Genomic DNA, 20,448 nt, shown 5'->3' on the forward strand with positions numbered 1-20,448 from the left:
CCCATTAACTTAATCTTGGGGCAATCGGGCCCCTGAAAGACCCAAATTGGGCCGAATAAATCAACTCATTCGGACCTGAAATAGTGCTAGGAGGTAGCACCGCCAGGATAAGAGGTAGCATCGCCCAGAAGGCAGTCTCCAAGCGAGACTGGGCGGTGCAACCGCCCGGGCTCAGTCTCCGAGCGAGACTGGGCGGTGCAACCTCTTCTGTCAAGAGGTAGCACCGCCAGAGCTCAAGTTTCGAGCTCTGCCAGGCGGTGCAACCTCTCCAGTCAGGCGGTGCAACCGCCTGAGTTCGGTCTTCGAGCTCTAGCAGAGAGGTGCAACCGCCCTTGACAGAGGTGGCACCGCCCAGAGGCTCAGTCTTCGAGCTCTGCCAAGCGGTGTAACCTCTCCAGTCAGGAGGTGCAACCGCCTGATCCCGGAATTCCGGGATTTGATCGTTTTGAGCTCCAAATTTGAACTGGGTTGGGGCCTATAAATACCCCACCCATTCAGCACTGAAAGCATAGAACACACACTCGAAATCTTGATGTCTTTCTATGTTTCTCAGAGCTCAAAATTGCTAGTTCTCCTCTTTCTATTCTTCAAGTTTGAGTTGTAAAGAGAGGAGAGAAAACTTCTGTAAGGGTTGTCTCCTAAGCCCGTCAAAAGGAGTGAATCTGTAAGAGGGTGGTTGGCCTTCGCCTATTGAAGGAAGGCCTCTAGTTGACGTCGGTGACCTCGTCGGTGGAGGAAGCCAAAAGTGGAGTAGGTCAAGACTGACCGAACCACTCTAAATCTCTGGTTTGCTTTTATTTTGAGCACTTTATCATTACTGCAAACCTCCTACATAGCTACTGCTCTTCTGTGCTTTTACGAACGAGTTTCTTTGCAGTTTACGTTTATGTTTTGATTCCATTTATAACTGCAAACTGCCTTCTGCGCTTTTACGAACGAGTGTCTAAGTTCAGATCTTTCCGAATCTGCGTTTAGACGTAAACTACATTTTGACGTAAAACTGTGTTTAGACGCAAACTGCGCTTAGACGCAATCTGCGCTTAGATGCAAACTACGCTTAGACGCAAACTGCGGTTAGACGCAATCTGAGCTTAGACGCAAACTGCGCTTAGATGCAAACTGTGCTTAGACGCAATCTGCATTTAGACGCAAACTGCATTTAGACGCAAACTGCATTTAGACGCAAACTGCGTAAACTGCGCTTAGACGCAAACTGTGTTTAGACGTAACCTGCACTTAATCATAAGTAATCTTAGAATCGGCTTTTGCATCAAAATAGTTTTTATCGAACGAACGCAGCTTTCGTTTTTAATCGCTGAAAGATTTCCGCTGCACTAATTCACCCCCCCCCCCCCGCCCCCCCCTCCCCCCCTCTTAGTGCTCTCGATCCTAACAAAAATCATCCTCTTTTGTAGAAATATATACCATTACAAGCTAGGAGCAAGAGATGGTACCTTGATAGTGAATGTTCAAGGCATATGACCGAAGATTCATCTCAATTATCTAAGTTCACTAGCATAGACGAAGGATATGTCACCTTCGGAGACAACAACAAGGGTAAAATTATTGGCAAAGGAACCATAGGTAACAAATCTAACTTTTTTATTGAAGATATTTTGTTAGTTGATGGTTTAAAACATAACCTCTTGAGCATTAGTCAATTGTGTGATAAAGGATATATTGTTAAATTCGAATCTAATGCTTGTGTTATTGAAAAATCACACAAAAACATATCTATGATTGCATTAAAACAAAATAACATATACACCATTGACATCAATGATCTTTGCCATGAAATATGTTTTTCGATTTTGAATGACGATGCTTGGCTTTGACATAAGAGATTAGGTCATGCTAGTATGAAACTAATTACCCAAATATCATCTAAAGAACTTGTAAGAGGAATTCCTCATATCAAATTCATCAAAGATAATGTATGTGATGCTTGTCAATTAGGAAAACAAATAAAAGGTAGCTTTAAACCTAAGAATCAAATAAGCACCTCTAGACCTTTGCAATTGATCCATATGGACTTATTCGGACCAATTTCTACATCAAGCCTAGGAGGTAGCAAATACGCTTTTGTCATTATAGATAATTATAGTAGATACACATGGACTTATTTCTTAATATACAAAAGTGAATGCTTTAGATATTTCACAAAGTTTTGTAAACTTGTTCAAAATGAAAAGGGTTCCATGATTTCGTCAATTCGAAGTGATCACAGTGGTGAATTTTAAAACCATTATTTTTAAGAATTTTGTGAATCCAATGGATACAACCACAACTTCTCTACTCTAAAAAATCCTCAACAAAATGGAATAGTAGAAAGAAAGAATAAAAATTTATAAGAAATGACAAGAACCATGTTGAATGAACATAGCCTACCCAAATATTTTTGGGCCGAAGCCGTAAACACGGCATGCTATATCATGAATAGAGTTCTAGTATGACCCTTACTCACCAAAACTCCTTATGAGTTATGAAACAACAAAAAACCCAATGTTTTATATTTTAAAGTTTTTGGGTGTAGGTGTTTTATCTTGAATGAAAAAGATGCCTTAGGAAAATTTGATGTTAAATCCGATGAAGAAATTTTTTTTGGTTATTCTTCGATTTCTAAAGCATTTCATATCTTCAACAAAAGAACTTTAATTATAGAAGAATCCATTCATATTTTTTTTAATGAGATTTTTAAAATTAAGAAAAATAATTTTGATGATGATGTTAATTTTGATACTTTAAATTTAAATGAAACCCCTTCTCCAACTAGCAACTTGGATGCATCCTATTCCGAAACATCCTTACCCAAGGATTGGAAGTATGTAGATGCTCATCCTAAGGAGCTAATCATAGGAAACATATCAAAAGGGGTTCAAACACGTTCTTCTCTTAAAAACTTGTGTCAACATTGTTTTTCTCTCTCAAATTAAACATAAATATATTGACGAAGCCATGAAAGATGATTCATGGATTATCACAATGCAAGATGAGTTAAATCAATTTGAGAGAAATGAGGTGTGGAAGCTTGTTCCTAGGCCAAATGACCATTTAGTTATTGGTACTAAATGGGTCTTTAGAAACAAGCAAGATGAATCTTGTATCGTGGTTAGAAACAAAGCTATATTAGTGGCCAAAAGTTTCAACCAAGAAGAAGGTATCGATTACGAAGAAACCTTCGCTCTTGTGGCTCGATTAGAAGCCATAAGGATGCTTCTTGCCAATGCTAGTAGTAATAATTTTAAGTTGTTTCAAATGGATGTTAAATGTGTTTTTCTTAATTGCTTTATTTCCAAAGAAGTTTATGTTGAACAACCTCTTGGATTTGAGAACATTAGTCTCCCTAATCATGTGTTTAAATTGACTAAAGCTCTCTATGGTTTAAAACAAGCCCCAAGGGCTTGGTATGAGAGACTTAGTTCATTTCTTATTGAAAATAATTTCTCTAAAGGCAAGGTCGATACTACATTGTTTATCAAAAATTTTAAAAATAATTTATTTATTGTTCAAATTTATGTTGATAATATTATTTTCGGTTCCACGAATGAATCTCTTTGTGAATCATTTGCTAAGAGTATGAGTCTTGAATTTGAAATGAGTTTGATGGGAGAATTAACCTTCTTTTTGGGTTTACAAATCAAACAATTAAGTAATGTCAACTTTCTCAGTTAAATAAAATATGCTTTAGATTTGCTAAAGAGGTTTAATATGGATAGCTCAAAAGCTATCAACACTCCTATGAGTACCTCCACTAAGTTAGAAATTGATGAAAGTGGAGAAAGCTTTGATAAAAAAACTTATAGGGGTATGATAGGAAGTTTACTTTACCTCACTGCAACTAGACCGAATATTATATTTAGTGTAGGACTTTGCACTAGGTTTCAATCTAATCCTAAGATATATCATCTCAAAGCAGTTAAAAGAATACTTAGATATATTAAAGGAACCACAAATCTAGGATTATGGTATCCAAAATCCGAGAATTTTGAGTTAATTGCTTATGTGGATGCGGATTTTGTTGGATGTAGACTAGATAGAAAAAGTAGATTAGGAGCATGTCAATTTTTGGGACATGCACTTGTTTCTTGGCCATCCAAGAAACAAAACTCGGTTGCACTATCTACAACCGAAGTTGAGTACATTGCAGCTAGTGCATGCTGTGCACAAGTTGTGTGGATGAAAAATATTTTAGAGGACTATAAGATTCATCTTAAAAATATCCCCATAAAATGTGATAATACAAGTGCAATATGTTTAAAAAAGAATCTCATTCAACACTCTAGAACAAAACATATTGATATTAGGCATCATTTTATACGAGATCATATCACTAATCATGATGTAATCATAGAGTTTATTGATACTAAATATCATTTAGCTGATATTTTTATAAAACCTTTAAGTGAAAAATAATTTGATTTTATTAGAAGAGAATTATGAATGTTAATTTTTCCGAATGCATGAATTTGTTAAATTTCGTTTTCGGACTTTCTTGATTCTTTGATCACTCACTTAAATTTGATGCTAAAAATTTTATGATACGAATTTGACATGATTGTATTACATGTTTACTTTAATGTTGGAAATTTTGTGCCTTGGTGCTGAAAGTTTCCATGATGATGAGCATGTTATACCTTCATGATTGTGATTGAAAAGCTATGACAAAACATTGTCTGAATGCATAATTTTGTTGTATTTCTCTTCCGGACTTAATGTATTTCTTGAATGGAGCTTTCATGAGTCTATGCCATATCAAATTTATTTCATTCTCCATTACTTAATGATACATGGAATTAATTGACAAATGCATCTCTCATGGATTTATCTTTTGTGAATTTTGATTGAGAAATGGATTTGATGTAATGATTCTTTCACATGAATTCCTTCTTGATGAAGGAAGATTTTTTTTTTTGAGATGAACACTTGTAAGGATTTAATTTCACATATATATCTTGATCCTTGTGAAAAATGAAGCATGATTTAAATGAAACTATCTTATCATTTTAACTTCATTCAAAGTTGGTTCTCAACGGCTTTTCCTCCTTACTTTCCTTCTTCATGTAAAGTTTTGATGATAAGTAAAAGGAAAGAAGTTAATGAATGATATCATGTCATGAATGCTTGAAAAATAATTGGTATGAATTTCTTTACAAGTTGAAAAATGACATGAATTTTTACCACAATTACATATATTATTGAATCGTTCTCCTTTTTGTTGATGACAAAGAGGGAGAAATATGTGGTAAATTGATGATAAATGTATGTAATTTTATATGTATGCAATTTTACACTTGAAATATTTGCATTATGATAAGATATCTAGAGCTTAATTTGAAATATTACAAATTGATATCTTGTCATAGAATAAATTGTTATGATTGTTATCCTTCATATTTGAAATATAAGACTTGAAAATGGATGTCATGCCTTGACACCATTTTCAGAAAGTTAGATCATAATAGGAATCATGATGGGTGTATTGATAAGTTTAAATGAACTTAACTTATCACATGTCTCTTGAATTCAAAGGCTTTGAATTCAAGAATGACTTTTCTCAAGTATGGCATATAGATAGGGGGAGTTAAGGTTAACTCCGTCATCAATTGATTGTCATCATAAAAAAGGGGGAGATTGTTGAATCTCGAATTTTGATGATGAAGTCAATTGTCATTTGTTGATCTAATCTATATGTTGAGAAAAGTATGCAGGATTATAAGACATGCAGCAGGTGTTGAGCCGGAGTCAAGACTAAGATCATGTTGGGAGTTCGAGAGTTCGTCGGAAGTCTATACGTTCGTCGGAAGTTCTACGGGAACCATCCGAGAAGTCTAGGAGCTTACTAAAAAAGCTCATCGGAACTCGCCAAGAAGATCGTCGCGAAGTCCAAGAGCTTGCCGAGAGTCCGCCGGAGCATCGCCGAGGGTTCGTCGGATGTTCGCCGGAAAAGCGATTGATGCACCGAAATAAGAATTACAGTAATCATGTCTTAATTGTCATAGTTAGAGTTTAGATTAAGTTAGGATTGGGAGGTAATCCCACTAACTTAATTAGGGGCCAATTGGGCCGAATGGAACAGCCTATTCGGACCCAGAATTCCTGGCCGACGACAGCACCGCCAGGGCCGACGGTGGCACCGCCCAAGAGACTCGATCTCCCAAGAATTATAGGCGGTGGTACCGCCTGAGCTCGGTCTTCGAGCGTTGTCAGGCGATGGTACCGCCCAATAATGACGGTGGTACCATCAGGACCTCGAAAATCTGGGAATGGACACTTTTAAGCTCCATAAATGAGTCCTGAGGCCTTAAAAGTATTGTAAAAGCTAGAGTTCTCCTCCTCCTTTTTTCTTTCTAAGTGTTGAGATCATTCAAGAGAGAAGTGAAACTTGTAAGGGTTGTCTCCTAAACCCGATAAAAGGAGAAAAGTTGTAAAAGGATGGTTAACCTTCGCCTATTGAAGGAAGGCCTCTAGTGGACGCCGGTGACCTCGTCGGAGGAGGAAGCCGATAGTGGATGTAGGTCATATTGACCGAACCACTCTAAAATCTCGGTTTGCATTAACTTTGAGCATCTTTCCTTTATAGCAAACTGCCTCTCCTTCTTACTGTGCTTCAAATACGTCTACATTCGTTTTGATGTAAAACATCTTCCGAGATCGACTTTCTATGAAGACTTTACGAAATCTATGTTGTTGTGATTTACACTACTATAAATCACCTTAGTCTTTTCTTGCATTTTCACTTAAGACTTCAAGCTCAAATTCCTTCCGAAATGAATCGAGTTGAACTCATTCTCATTGAATCGGATTTAATCGGAAAAAAAGGTTATTGAAATCGTAAAAGTTTTTCATTGCACTAATTCACCCCTCCCCCTCTTAGTGCGCTCTTAATCCTAACATAAGTCTCTTCACGGTTTTTTATCTTCTTAATCATTCTATTTTCACTCAATGAATAATCAATTTATTCATCTTGTTTAATAATTAATTCAGGATGTATAAAGTTTTTACTTAACAGGATCTCCTGTAAATCTAACTTAATTATATCCTCATATTTATTCCTAATATAACTAAAATTATATTTTATATATTTAGTTTTAATAATATTTAATCTAAAATCTTTAGTTTTTGAAGATTATCTTGTTAACTTAAGTTTAGAATTAGTTTCATTTAAACTATAGTCAATTAATATAATATCATCACGAAAAATATATACACCATCCAAGTCTATCTTATAAATAGTAAATAAATTTATTAATCATCAATATAAAAAATGTAATAACTTAATAGATGTAACCTTATATTAATAATAAACTCATTAGTCAAACTTTCTATCATTCTAAAACGAGTGACTATATTATCATAATCATCTTTAATAATAATAATAATAATAAAATTAATAAATAAATAATTATTTATTAAAACTCATCATAATATTTCTTTTCTTTCTGTACGACTCCATTAATTGTCTAAAACGGTATTATCTAACTTGCTCAATTTTGATTCAAGTGGCTCTCAACGTGCCCACTCGAGCTATGCGGAAGCAATGCTTTCACTTGGAAAGTGGCTCCGGAAGCATCAAACACGTACACACGCATATTTAAGTGGCCACTTAAATATTCAATTCATACAATTTGGACACTTATTTTTAAAATAATAATAATAATAAAGATAAGATTCGAATCTAAGATCTTATAATAAATTATTAAAATTAAATTGACTTTCGGATGTTTATAGAAGTTGACGCACTTGTGAGAATAAAAAAAAAATCCCGACTGTTATACCCAATCACAACACGGTAAGGAAGTGAGTGTCGAATAGAACAGTGAAGAAATATACCTCTTTCCGTCTGCCGCTCGGTTTGTCCTGTAGTTAAGTGCGTAGTCATATTCTGATAGCAAAGCTCGATAAGTTGGGCAATGTGGCACTTGTCAAGTGATTGGGTGGAATTAGGTAAGTTAATCGATATGATCGATTTTTATGTGGGGATAGCATGATATATATATATCTTATTTTGATTGGAGGATGATGATTTCGGTACAATTTCATACCTCAATAATTCGTCCTCTCATATTCCTATCCCTAATATTGTCCACATAGGAAAAGAATGACTTTGAAGTAAAGATAAATTTTATACTTAAATAAAAATATTTATTTTTATTAAAATATTCGAATTGATTAATATATTATTCTACAGTTCGATTCCATGTGCGAATAGGTCGTTTGATTTGATGTAACGAATTTTTTTATTCTTTTTTTAAATAAAAGAATATCCCATTCCAGAAGTGTGCGGCTTCAACGGAGAGTAGCTACGTACGAAGAAAAGACTCTCTTTGGGTAAAGATAAGAACGGCCAAAGCGAGCCATCGATCGAGTTCCCTCCTCTAGCTTTCCCCCACCCTTTCCCCGGGAATGGACGACGGGACCGCCGATGGACGGCCCGTCGGCGGCACCGAGTACAGCTGGTGCCGGGCCGTGGAGGGCGGGACCGGCATCACTGTCCTCGCCCTCCTCCTCTCCCGACCTGTCTCCCGCCCCCTCCTCGATTCCGCTCTCCACCAGCTCCAATCCTCCCACCCTCTCCTCCGCGCCCACCTCGTTACCGTCGCCTCCAGACACCCCTTCTTCGCCATCGCCACCCCCCGGTCGGAAGTCCTCCGGCTCCTCTCCTCCTCCGATCTCCTCCTGCCGCCGCCGGCATCGGCGTCGGCGGTGTCGGTTTCGCCCTTCCACGCCCTCTTAGAGCATGAGTTCAACCAGAACCCCTGGTCCGACGGGGGCCCGACTCACCAGGTCCTCTTCGCGACACTCTACGAGATGCCCGAGCCCGGCCGGTCCACCCTCGCGCTCCGGCTTCACACCGCGGTCTGCGATCGCACCTCCGCCGTGGCGGTCCTGAAGGAGCTCCTGGCCTTGATGGACGCTTCGGGGGAGAGAATCCACGGAGAGGCGGATGGGTTCAATCGGGGGATAGATGACTTGATTCCGAAGCAGGACGCCTGGAAGCCGTTCTGGGCGCGGGGGAAGGATTTGGTCGGCTACTCGTTGAACGCCCTGAGGACATCGACCCTCCGGTTCGAGGATGCTGCCTCCGAGCGGCGGTCGCAGGTGGCGAGGCTGGTGTTGGGCACCGACGACACCCAGAAACTTCTCACCGTGAGTGCCTCCTCTTCTTCTTGTTTTGCTTCCTTGTACGCTCTGATACCCTGCTTATACTGCACACTATACATTGCATTATGACCGTAGGATCTGTCTGATCCCTCATCTCAGACCGTCCATCCTGCGAGGCCGTTACGGTTAGTGTGGACTCTGATCATCCTCACACTGTTCAATGCATTAAGATAGATAGATAGTTTCCCACACTATAAGATAAAAAGCAAGGTTTGTAAGATTAACCAATTTTAATCATAATAAATTTATTTTCAGTTAAAAAGTATATATAAAGATAAAATATTTAAGATATATAATGTACGAATTCAATTTAGACTGAAATTTAAATAAATTGGTGGATTACAGAGGCTGACAAATAGGATGATGAGTGGTCACTCCAATTGCTCTTTTCTTCGGTAGGAGAGTAGAGATGTGGACAGCCAAGAAAATATGCAACTCAAAACAACTTATCCGGTTATTGTTGTTGTTCACAATGGAGATGGTTTCCTGATTCCTCTCTTGCTGTGTTTCTTCTTGTTTATGCGTGTGGGTCTCTCTTTCTTCAGGACTTTAGGCTTTCAGCCAACAAAAATCTTCGGGCCAAACCCAAAGAGTGAACAACAAAGGTCATCCTTCATTGCCTTGAAAGTTCCTCATTTCGAGCCTTCTATCCTAGAAACAAGAAGCAATAAGGGCTCTAAAACTGGAGGTCCACCCAGGTAGATTGGTGAGGTCCTCCTCTCTTTACCCAAGCTCCAAAGGCCCATCATAAACCTAAAACTTGATTCTTAATCTATTCTTGGATCCTTGTTAAACTTTACAAGCAAAAGGGCAAGTGAAGAAAATATTATCTTGATCCAATTCCTCCCACATAAATATCATATGCACCGCATATATTATACTAAACAAGACTTCTGAAAGTAGAAAACCTAAGCAGCTTCCAGCAATATACCTAAGCAAAATATTAGAGGTGTCTAAATTCTTTTCAAAGATAAATATTTTTTTATAAAAATATAACAGAAGGAAATCATATTATATTCTTTGATCTTTAGTTCCTATCACGTCTCTACCATTTTATTGTCGTCTCTATCATCCATTTTCATTATATTCTCTTATTTATTTCAACTACAATATTTATTTTGATAATATTATCTTATATATATTCTATAATCTTATTAATATAGTATAGGATTATAATATTTAATAAGTAAACTTGTGTTCCGACTAATTAATCTAATCTATCGATGCAATCAATGATAAAGATGATTTTATATCTATTAAGTAAAAGACCAATTTTGAGCTTTATTTTTTGTTTTTTATTTATTTATTTTGATGATATTTTTGCTAGTGATTGAAATCCACAGAAGATTATTTTTTGTGATTTTTTTAAGAGCATGTATGATCATCATCTTACCATGCTAAATGATACTTTCTTGCTAATTGCCACGTTCATATCAACTTTAATATTTTTGAATCCCAGGCATGCAGAAAGAGGGGAATTAAGCTGTGTGGAGCCTTATCAGCTGCAGCAATGGTGGCTACGCGTGCATCAAAACAATGGGACAATGATCGCTACGAGACTTACTCGGTCATCACCCTCATCGATTGCCGCAAGTATCTCGATCCGCCTCTGCATGATCACAACATCGGTAAGGCCTACAAAACCTGCAACAATTTGTCATTTGACCGCTGTATTCTGCAGTATGACAAACCATTATAATCTTATCATTTGGCATGACATTTTTAAAGGAAAAAAAAATCATAACTATGCGGACACAATTTGAATTGCATCGTAAATGTGATCAACTGAATTAGAATCGCAAAGGAGAATAATGTTGTTCATTCTAGTTTTAGTACTGTTTCTTACTAGCACCTAAGCACGAAGCATGTAAATCTTGTAAAGGTGTGTAAAATTCATGAACTTTCACTCTCTTTCGTACTCAAAAATATAAATCTTAGTAATCATGAGGCGAAATAGGAGACATTCCAAAAGGCGAAAATCTCAAGCTAAGATGGATAATAACTATGAGGGTTGGCAAACATTTCTTTTAAATATTTTATTGAAAATGTGTTGCTTGGGAGTTCAATTTGGAATAGTATTGCATGAAGAAGAAAAAAAAATTAAAAATTTAATTGAATTGTTGAAAATATTTATGTGCATGAGGTGAAAATAGATGGATTAAGAGGACAGCCTCACATTTCTAAAGATCAAGTCATATCTTATGCTTTTTAAGTTGTATTGTTGTTTGATCTCATGTGTTAGTCTTGAGTTATACTATTTTATGTGAGAGGACTTTTAGTTGATTAAAGAATCATTCAATTTAAATTTATTAGTTTCATAATGAAGAATTTGAGTGTTTCTCGATATCAGATTGGCATGCAGTATGCTTAACTATTGGGCCGCCGTCTAATCTTTGCAGGATTCTATCACTCGGCCCTCATCAACACACACAGCATTCATGGGGGAGAAGGACTATGGGAGGTCGCGGAGAGATGCCAATGCTCCTACTCCACCGCCATGACCAACAAGAAGCATCTCAAAGACATCGGCGAGGTGAACTACCTGATGGGCAGGGCCATCGATCACCCCCACCTCACCAATTCCTCAGCCCTCAGAACCGCGCTCGTCTCCGTGTTCGAAGAGCCCGTCGTGTACGAGTCGTCGGCGGCGCTGCAGCACCAGCTCGGCTTGGACGACTACGTCGGCTGTGCTTCCGCCCATGGGGTCGGCCCCTCCATCGCCGTGTTCGATACGATCCGAGATGGCCAGCTCGACTGTGCTTGCGTGTACCCTTCGCCGCTCCACTCGAGGAAGCAGATGCAGGAGCTTGTGGAACAGATGAAGAGGATTCTGAGAGGAGATGATTGTGAGAAGAGCACAAAGTAGACACACCTCTGAGTGTTCCATTAATAAGAGGTTCAGAAACTACTTGTTGCAAAAGAATCTGCATAGTTTCAATGATCTTTACTACATTTTCATAATCGAAAAAATTGCATTTGAAATTTAAATTCAGTCAATTTGATAACAATTGAATGATATTATTTTTATTTTCGGTCTAGATGAATCAAGGTATATATATATATATATATATATATATATATATATATATATATATATATATATCATAATATTTGTACAAGATTTCTATACAAAAAAATTAAAAATCAGAGTACAAAAATATTAGGGAAACTCAAACTTAGATATCATAATTTGCATGGAAATTCAAACAAAATTTGGAACTTCCAAGCCCATATCATAACCAAGTAAAGAAGAAACTATCTTATCCATCTGGAATTAGATGGAGCATAGGAATATGATGCTGGGAACAAACTATTGAGATTAAAATCCTTGTAAGAAACAGCAGATTCTTGAACGCAACAAAAACCTGACCCACAATACAGTCTGATAAGGTTCAAACCAGAGGAAGAGTGAAGCACAACAAACTGATCAACGGCCATCAGTACAGATCACTTTCCTTGTGTGTCTGAATGACACAATCTGACATGGGATAGGCAACACAAGTCAGCATGTAACCCTTTGAAATCTGTGAATCATCAAGGAAGGATCCATCTGACTGATCAACAGCACCAGACACCATCTGGCCTGCACAGCTGGAACACGCACCGGCACGGCATGAGTACGGCAGCTCCACTCCTGCCGTCTCAGCTGAGTCCAGAATGTAGGCATCGTCTGGAGCATCAAATTCATGCTCCTGCCCCTCTGGTCCAATGAGCTTCACCTTGTAAACGGCCATAGCCGATGCCCTGAAGCGGTTGGCCATCCTTAAGCTTGATGTTTTTGTGATACACCTCAAGGAGCTAAGCGAGGATGGACTCCTAATCAACACAGAAGAAAGCCAGCCCTTGGAGCTGCTCTTGAGCATACAGGAAGATGGGAGAGCAATTGTCACCATTGTGTCTCCTGAAATCCCAAAACAAATTAGAAAAGAGTATCATTATATCGACTGGACAAAAGCTTGTCCAATAGACAACTAATACAATCAGTTCATTACAGAACTAGTATTTTTTGCCACCAGATCAAAGTGTCTACTTGGTACGTGGAATTAGGTGAAAGCATGACACTTATGATCAAATAGACATGTAAGGGAGGTACAAATTCACAAGTCCTCACATGGAAATGATTGTGCACAGATAAGACTTAATAGTTGCTGCTCAAACCAACAGAGCTGAACATTCAGAACTAGGCAAGCCAGGAATCCTTGCGCACAACTTCATCCACAATCGGCCCACAAAGTTTCATAGATTTATAATACAGTCTTGCATCTATTATGGCCAGTGGACACATTTGTACTACAAAAAGGTGGGCAATTATCCTCAGGTTGATGCATGGATGATTTATGTTTCTGTTATTTTTTAAGTATCTGTCACCAAGAACTGAATGCAGGAATATAAATATATAATAATCATCAAAGTATTTGTCAATGCTTGATCGGTAGAAAGGCCAATCAATTGTTTCTGGATATGATGCACATGCAACACTTGACTTGAGGGTAGCATGAGGTCCAGGTAGAGATACAATTGAAGTTTCACATTTGTGCACAGAAATATTCTCTTTCGGTACCAGAATCCTAAATCATTGTTTGTACTTGTACAGCACAAAAGAAAATTTGCACCGAAATAAAAAGAACAGTCTTTTTGTCATTGACATAATGTATGAAACACTTCTCAAATCCCTTGTCTTATAGCACTAGTCACGACAACCTCAAACAAAAGAAACAAGAATCTAATTTAGAATGCAAATGGATGACCTAGCGATGAGCCATCATCCCTGCGATCAACTTTAGAACATTAGTCCTTATCTAATTCTTAAGGAAATTCTGTGCTTCTCTTTCACTGCAGTTTAATTGCTAGGGGAAAAGAACGTCCATCAGAAATGTACTATAAGTTGAACAGGCAGCCGAAACAACAACAGAATTGCCAAAATTTTGATCCGACGAGAAATTTATTGTCTCCATTAAATGCATGCAGAATCTAATAGTTGTCTACAAGCCAAATCAAAAACTATAAGTTGGTGCTTCAAAAGGTGAATAACCCTGCAAGGCTCCTTTTGAATCGGAAGAAGTTCAGGACAAACAAAATAGATATGCATTTGGTGAACCTGGTCATCATTGTACACACAAAAGAGTAGCATCTTTTGCGAAATAAGATCTCAAAACTTGCATGTGGCAAACAGCAGTTTCAGAGGAATGCAAGATGACATGAGCTCCACTAGCTTTTCTGGCTGCATTATAGCGATATTACTATCAAGAACCAATTTTTATCTAGCCATGTTATGACTATCCCAGATCACACCATGGTGTCGACATCAATTCTAAGTATCCACAGCAAGATTCTTAACATATTATCCCCGCAAAACTTCCACTAACGGCATCGCATCAATCTAACCTGGATTCCTTTTCCTATTTCCAGTCCTACACACACACACAAAGGTGGCTTCTTTTCCCTAGTACCAGTCCTACAATATATATATATATATATATATGTGTGTGTGTGTGTGTGTGTGTGTGTGTGAGGGGAATTGTTCTGTGAAGGATGCTTAGCCTTGCGTGTGTATAGAAAAAAACATGGAAAGGGCAAAATCCCTACCAGAGAAATAAGTATAGCATTTATAACCAGAAAATAAGCACTTGGAGCACGTTCATCTGCTGCAATCCAGAAATCGAAATGGATCAACAAAAACAAGAATGAAGAGTAAATGAAAAAAGAAAGAAGAAGAGGAATCGGGTACCCAAGGATGAAATCGAGAGAGGGTGGAAGATGGCGAAGGAAGATCCAGGAATCCTCTTCGAGAGAGCGGGCGATCGAAGAGTGCCCCAACCGAGGGACGAGAAACGGCAGATAGGGTATCCCCCTCATCTCTTCCAGCTCGGATTCGATGCGGCGCACGGCGCGCGGTCGAGGGGATCCAGCCAATCATCACCAAGCGTTTCGGTGGCCCACACCGCCGCTAACCTCTCCCTTCGCCATAGAAGTTTCTGAGTCGTAAGAAGAATTGATCGACACGCTTTTCCTACGGCCGTACTTGGCTACGTGCGGGACGCACCCGTATGAAAAGCTTGTTCGGTTGCGTTGGGCGGGTTAGGGATTCCGACGGGCTCCGCCACGGAGTGATGGTAGTGGAGACGACTTCTCTTGTCCTCTCGACGTGGGCGCCACGTGGACGAAGATGCCAGTATGCTTGAAAATACTACTGACCACCACCTTGTCATAAAAAAATCATCAAATAAAAACAAGTATCAATGATGATGCCACGTGGCAGACTCGGATGCCAGTAGTTTTCTCATATTATAAGAGCAGCTTTTGGCCAGAGAAATGATTTATTATTGATATTATTATTTGTTTCATCATGAAAAATTATTTATTTATCACTATAACTAGAGCAGACAATACAATATTAATGCATTTGAAAGTGCTGATTAACTTAATTAATAAAAACCTTACCTAATCATTACAAGATCCCACTTTACCTTTTGTAAAATACATTAATATAATTAAAAATATGTCAAATTCTTACCTTCTTTTTCCCTGAAAGTTACTGCAATTTACCCGCACATCTCTAAAATTGACATTTGCTTCGGCCTCCTGGAAAGCTAATCGTTTGCATCAACGCTTTTGGACACCTTATTTCTAGTTGATCCTTTGACGAATGGTCAACTATAATTTAACTTCTTATAAACTAATTTCCTTCCATAAATAACTACGTTGTGATGTCTCGACAGAGACAACCACGAAGTGGTTAACCTAATCTTCATTGAACACCCGGAATCAACCACAAAGATTAACAAGGAGCGACTCTTAAAAGTTCTTCAGTTTTCAATCACAAACACTTGAATGAGCCGACAGAGGGGAAAAGGGCTGCAAATGTTCACAAAAAGATGAATAAAACTCAAATGTCCACCGAAATATTAGAAGCATAACAAGAATAAATACCTTCTGATGGATGTTGACACCAAACAGAACATGAGCTTTTAATGAACCTAGACCTTCAATACTTGCTTAATGAACAAAATATGGAAGATAAAGTAGAATTTAGATTTTATGGATCACCAGCCTGAGAAAGGAGCTAACTTAGAACACTCGGTATGGCTTCCCCATGGTGCTCTTCAGGTACAAGCATCTCACCTGGAAAACCACCAGACATCAGTTACGGGACAAAAAATACAGTCTATATTTTAACACAAAGCAGTCACTACAGATCAACACGAGTTTTTTTTAGTATGAAACTACAACAAATAAGAAAGAAAAATTGGAACGCAAACAAAATAAACATCTAACCCTGTCAATAAAAGTCATTTCAGCGTCAAAGACACTAATGCCAATAAGCCAAGGAAAAAGACTAATAAAGTTGTTTTTCTAGAAAGAAACTTAATAATATATTGTTACAAGCTCTACAAAATTTAATCAAAATTAGTAAAGAAGCAAAAGAAAGTTGAATAATCCAAAACATCAATAAAAACAATGAGTAATTTGGATTGATTTCTATAAGCATCAAACAAAAAAAACCCTTGGTACCAATTAGAAAAAAAAACCTACCAGTTTGAATGATGATTAATTCTAAGAGAAAATAGTGAAACATGAGAAAAAGAAATCAACTAACAGGGATGACAAGAACCCACATTTTGCCAGTTCTTTTTCAGCAAAGAGACAAGGAAATTCACACTGAGTTGCACATTCTGAAAGATCTGCTTCTCCTCCATTGCACAGTTACCCACTGCAACACCCATGCAAAGAACTTTCTTGAGTTGAAACTTTACCATTGCTTTTGTCTCATTAACTTTTGACTCTAAAGATTCTTGGTGAGTGACCAAAGTGGGAAATTTCCCTGCATAGCAAATCAAATTAAAAGACAACCAGAGATGAGTAAGATATAACAGAACAGAAACTACATACAGGAGAACATATATAAATGTATATCGGTCAACCTAGAATACAGAGATCTAAATTCAACAAACTAACAGAAGAGCAAGAACACATGTACACACATGATCAAATTTCAAAAAGATTGTTGGAAGATTTCAAGTTGAATCTAATGGAGATTGAAACCTACCCAAGAAGTAAGATGAACAAAGGGCCATGGCAAAAACAATAACAATCAAGCATCAGAATAGATTTTCATTAAGATGCAATTAACATTAAGTGGTAAGATTAATTATAGTTTTTCTTACCAATACCCCAAACAACATTCTCATATAAATGGAGCATAGTTTGAGATCATTAAAACCAACCTCAAATAAAACAAAATATCACTAACGTCAGTGCCACTCCCAAAAATATTTTGCTTTTCATATAGCGCCTTTAATTGATCTAACTAAGTTGGAATATTACTCCTGGATATTGTTGTTGTTGTTGCTAATGATGATATTCTCATTATATGGAAACTATACATATTTATTTCAATAAGTATACCAACTGAAATGAATAAAATTTCCAAAGGGCCAAAAAGCTATTTAGGGATTCAAAGAAGTAATTGCAACAAAATAAACCCTTCTAATATACACTTGTTTAACTTCCCAAAAAATAATTCAATAATTGCTCTCTACTATGATGTTTTATTCTTAAATAGATGGCTTCGTGAACTTGCTGATTGACTCATGAATGGCTACTGATCAATAACCATTAATTGACTATGTTATATGTCACTGTAATGTTCATTTTTCAAACAAGATTACATTGAAGAAAATTGTTAAAATATGATAACTTAAACCTTGTTATGATTTGCTAAAATTTCCACCAGCATAAAAAAGTAGTTGTCTGATCAGATGCATTGAGGATGCAGTAAAAGTTAAAAGCCATAGTGCTTGCCTGCCTTGTTCAGACCAGGGCCAAGAAGACGAGGAATCTGTTTGATGATAGCCTCTGATGCCAGGAAAGCGTGGTGCTTTTTAGCAAGTTTCTTAACCAGCTTCTTATTTTTGTTCATCTTTTTCAAACTTTCAACATCCATATAATCTAGCCCTATCTTCTCTGCCTGGGGGCGATAAAAGCAAGCATTAGAATAACGTGCTGCAATAAGATGTGCACGAAAACATAAGAATCAGAACTATAAGTATCCATAAGTAAAAAAAATGGAGATCATGATATTTAACAGAAAAAATATTTTTGTTCTCATGTCAAGATAAGGTGAAAAGAGATTTGAAATGTTCCATTCATATCATCATCATATAGGTTGTATTCATTGTTGCAGATATTTTCAAGAGCTACATTGAAATCACAGACATGCAAACAACACAAATATGTCTGCAGCATGACTGATGGGGGTAGATGCAAAACATTAGGTAATACTGACTGGTACTCATTTTAGCAGCAGAGCAACACAACTAAATACATAGTTGACCACAATAAACAATAAACCATGACCTTCCAGCATTTGAATATATGATTCACAGAGAAGACCATCCTGTAAGTAATGAGCCAGTTAATGATTACAGGAATTAAAAAAGTATAACTCTAATGGATCAGGAGACATTAAAACAAGGGACACTAAATAATTCTTATACCAAAAGAAATCCATAAATAAACATACATAAAATACCAATATGCTTTACCTCCTCGACATGTTGAGCATCTCCCAACATGCATACTTTCATTTTAGGGCGAGGAATATGAGGAAGCTTTACAGACCCACTAAAACGCTTGTCCTTCTGAGGATCATAATTTTTCAGACCAATTTGCAACTCGACTGTCTCGGTGAATTTCCGTTTCTTCTCCCGAGAATCACCAACAACCTGGGAGATTGCTTCCCTCAGGACATCACTCTGTAATTTGCTGTGATAATAACAACGTGCTTGAAAAGTGAGTTCACCATAATAACCACATTAGGATGAAACTACAAATGCAGTACAGAATCTATAAAGTAATTAGTACATAGAAAAAATGAATACAAAACAAAACAATGAATAAATCTGCACAATTTAAAAATGCAGTACAAATAGAAGAGAGCAAGAAAACAACAGATCACCAGTAATGAGTTTCCAAATGACATTTAAAAGAAAAATAAATCCTCACATGACTAATAGAAAAAAAAAACTTCTAGACAATGATAGGCAAAGCTTAGAAGGCTGAAATTGTCTCCCACAAATCAAAATTAAAGGCAAATTGAATGCATGTTATATATTATCTAAGCACAAAGGAATTCGACTAGGCCAATTATTTATTATGTTTATCAAAAATAATATTTAAATTATCTACAACTTCTAATTAATCATTTAATAATTACAAACAACCTTAAAGAACTGCTGTTTGCTGTGATCAATCTATCATGTTCACTTCTTTGATACATCAGAACAAATATCATGAACAGAAAAAAGAAGAACAGAACGTGTATGCCTAGAATTGCTAAGAGAGTAAATAAGCTAAAAAAATAAAAGAAAATAACAATCTGTAGAGTCTGCTGCTAGTTCTCGACACATATTGATGAACGACATAAAAAGAAATTTAAGCGCGCTGCTCGAGAAACTAATCGCTCACACATAATTCATTATCCTACATTCACCGAGACATATATAACAGAATGGACCATTTGCATGGCTCCTAAGATTCTCTACAGCAACAACTAGCAATTCGTTCGACAAGATATTGACCCAAAAAATACAAGAAAATAATAGCCAAAAAACGATATGAAGTATATCAAGCCATATGAGAAAAATCAGAACTTGCGATACCTCATTGCTCAGATGTCTCTCTTTCTTCCTTCGATCCTTCAAGAAAAAACAAAATTTAATGAGCTCATCCATCAACAACAGATGGATCGAAAGAAACATTATGGAATTGGAGAAGCGCACCACCAGAAGCGGATCAGGAAGCGAAGTGTAGAAGACTGACCACCAGCCTCCGCGAGGGTTCTGGGTGGAAGAAAGCCCTACCGAGGAATCGCGATACGCCACAGAACGCGCGTTGCTTTTATAGACCCTAGACTGCGCACTGATGCGACGAGTGCCCAACTTTGCCGTTCGATTTGGATCCAACGGCTGATATGCTTTCCTTATTGGACCATGACGTTAGTGTGACGGGTTCGGGTTCGGTTCGGTTGGGTCAACTTGAGTTCGGTCAATTAACATATTTAAAATAAATAATGTGGTTTTACATATTTATCCTTGTACATTTTGGAAATATTGAACTCCCAGCACTAGATAACCCTTCGACCAATGTCCGGGCGATTTCCGTCAAAAAGAGGATTTTTTTTTTATTTTTTTCTCAATAGATATCTTCTGTTTTTATTTTCTCCCATATGGTACCAATAATATCTAAAATAACTTTCATAATCCTGATAATATTTTCTCATCCATT

At 37.3% G+C, this 20,448-nt stretch overlaps 3 protein-coding genes across 7 annotated transcripts; 1 reads left to right on the plus strand and 2 right to left on the minus strand.

The window, feature by feature from the left end:
• Window positions 1-8,314: 8,314 nt before the first annotated feature.
• On the plus strand, window positions 8,315-12,200 carry LOC103971395 (uncharacterized). Its single transcript, XM_009385407.3, has 3 exons — window positions 8,315-9,147; window positions 10,622-10,790; window positions 11,562-12,200. The coding sequence occupies exons 1-3, from the start codon at window positions 8,404-8,406 to the stop codon at window positions 12,026-12,028; spliced, it is 1,380 nt and encodes a 459-aa protein (XP_009383682.1). The 5' UTR covers window positions 8,315-8,403; the 3' UTR covers window positions 12,029-12,200.
• A 256-nt stretch (window positions 12,201-12,456) lies between these two features.
• On the minus strand, window positions 12,457-20,062 carry LOC103971393 (large ribosomal subunit protein uL1). Of its 5 annotated transcripts, none has more exons than XM_065090079.1 (8): window positions 19,944-20,062; window positions 19,824-19,859; window positions 18,708-18,927; window positions 17,965-18,130; window positions 16,779-16,984; window positions 15,677-16,284; window positions 14,891-15,363; window positions 12,457-13,063 (listed from the first exon to the last, which is right to left on the minus strand). In XM_065090079.1, the coding sequence occupies exons 2-6, from the start codon at window positions 19,826-19,828 to the stop codon at window positions 16,231-16,233; spliced, it is 651 nt and encodes a 216-aa protein (XP_064946151.1). In that variant the 5' UTR covers window positions 19,829-19,859; window positions 19,944-20,062; the 3' UTR covers window positions 12,457-13,063; window positions 14,891-15,363; window positions 15,677-16,230. The 5 variants fall into 5 exon arrangements, with proteins under 5 accessions (XP_064946151.1, XP_064946152.1, XP_064946153.1 ...); XM_065090080.1 differs by having other exon boundaries at window positions 14,891-15,120; window positions 15,206-16,284; XM_065090081.1 differs by adding an exon at window positions 14,749-14,807 and having other exon boundaries at window positions 14,891-16,284.
• LOC135596450 (ferredoxin, root R-B2-like) lies at window positions 12,600-13,055 on the minus strand. Its single transcript, XM_065088496.1, has one exon. It carries the CDS (start codon window positions 13,053-13,055, stop codon window positions 12,600-12,602), a length of 456 nt encoding a protein of 151 aa, XP_064944568.1.
• Window positions 20,063-20,448: the final 386 nt, after the last annotated feature.

The sequence above is a fragment of the Musa acuminata genome, chromosome BXJ1-11 (assembly GCF_036884655.1).
Source record: "Musa acuminata AAA Group cultivar baxijiao chromosome BXJ1-11, Cavendish_Baxijiao_AAA, whole genome shotgun sequence".
In the NCBI taxonomy this organism is placed as follows: domain Eukaryota; kingdom Viridiplantae; phylum Streptophyta; class Magnoliopsida; order Zingiberales; family Musaceae; genus Musa; species Musa acuminata.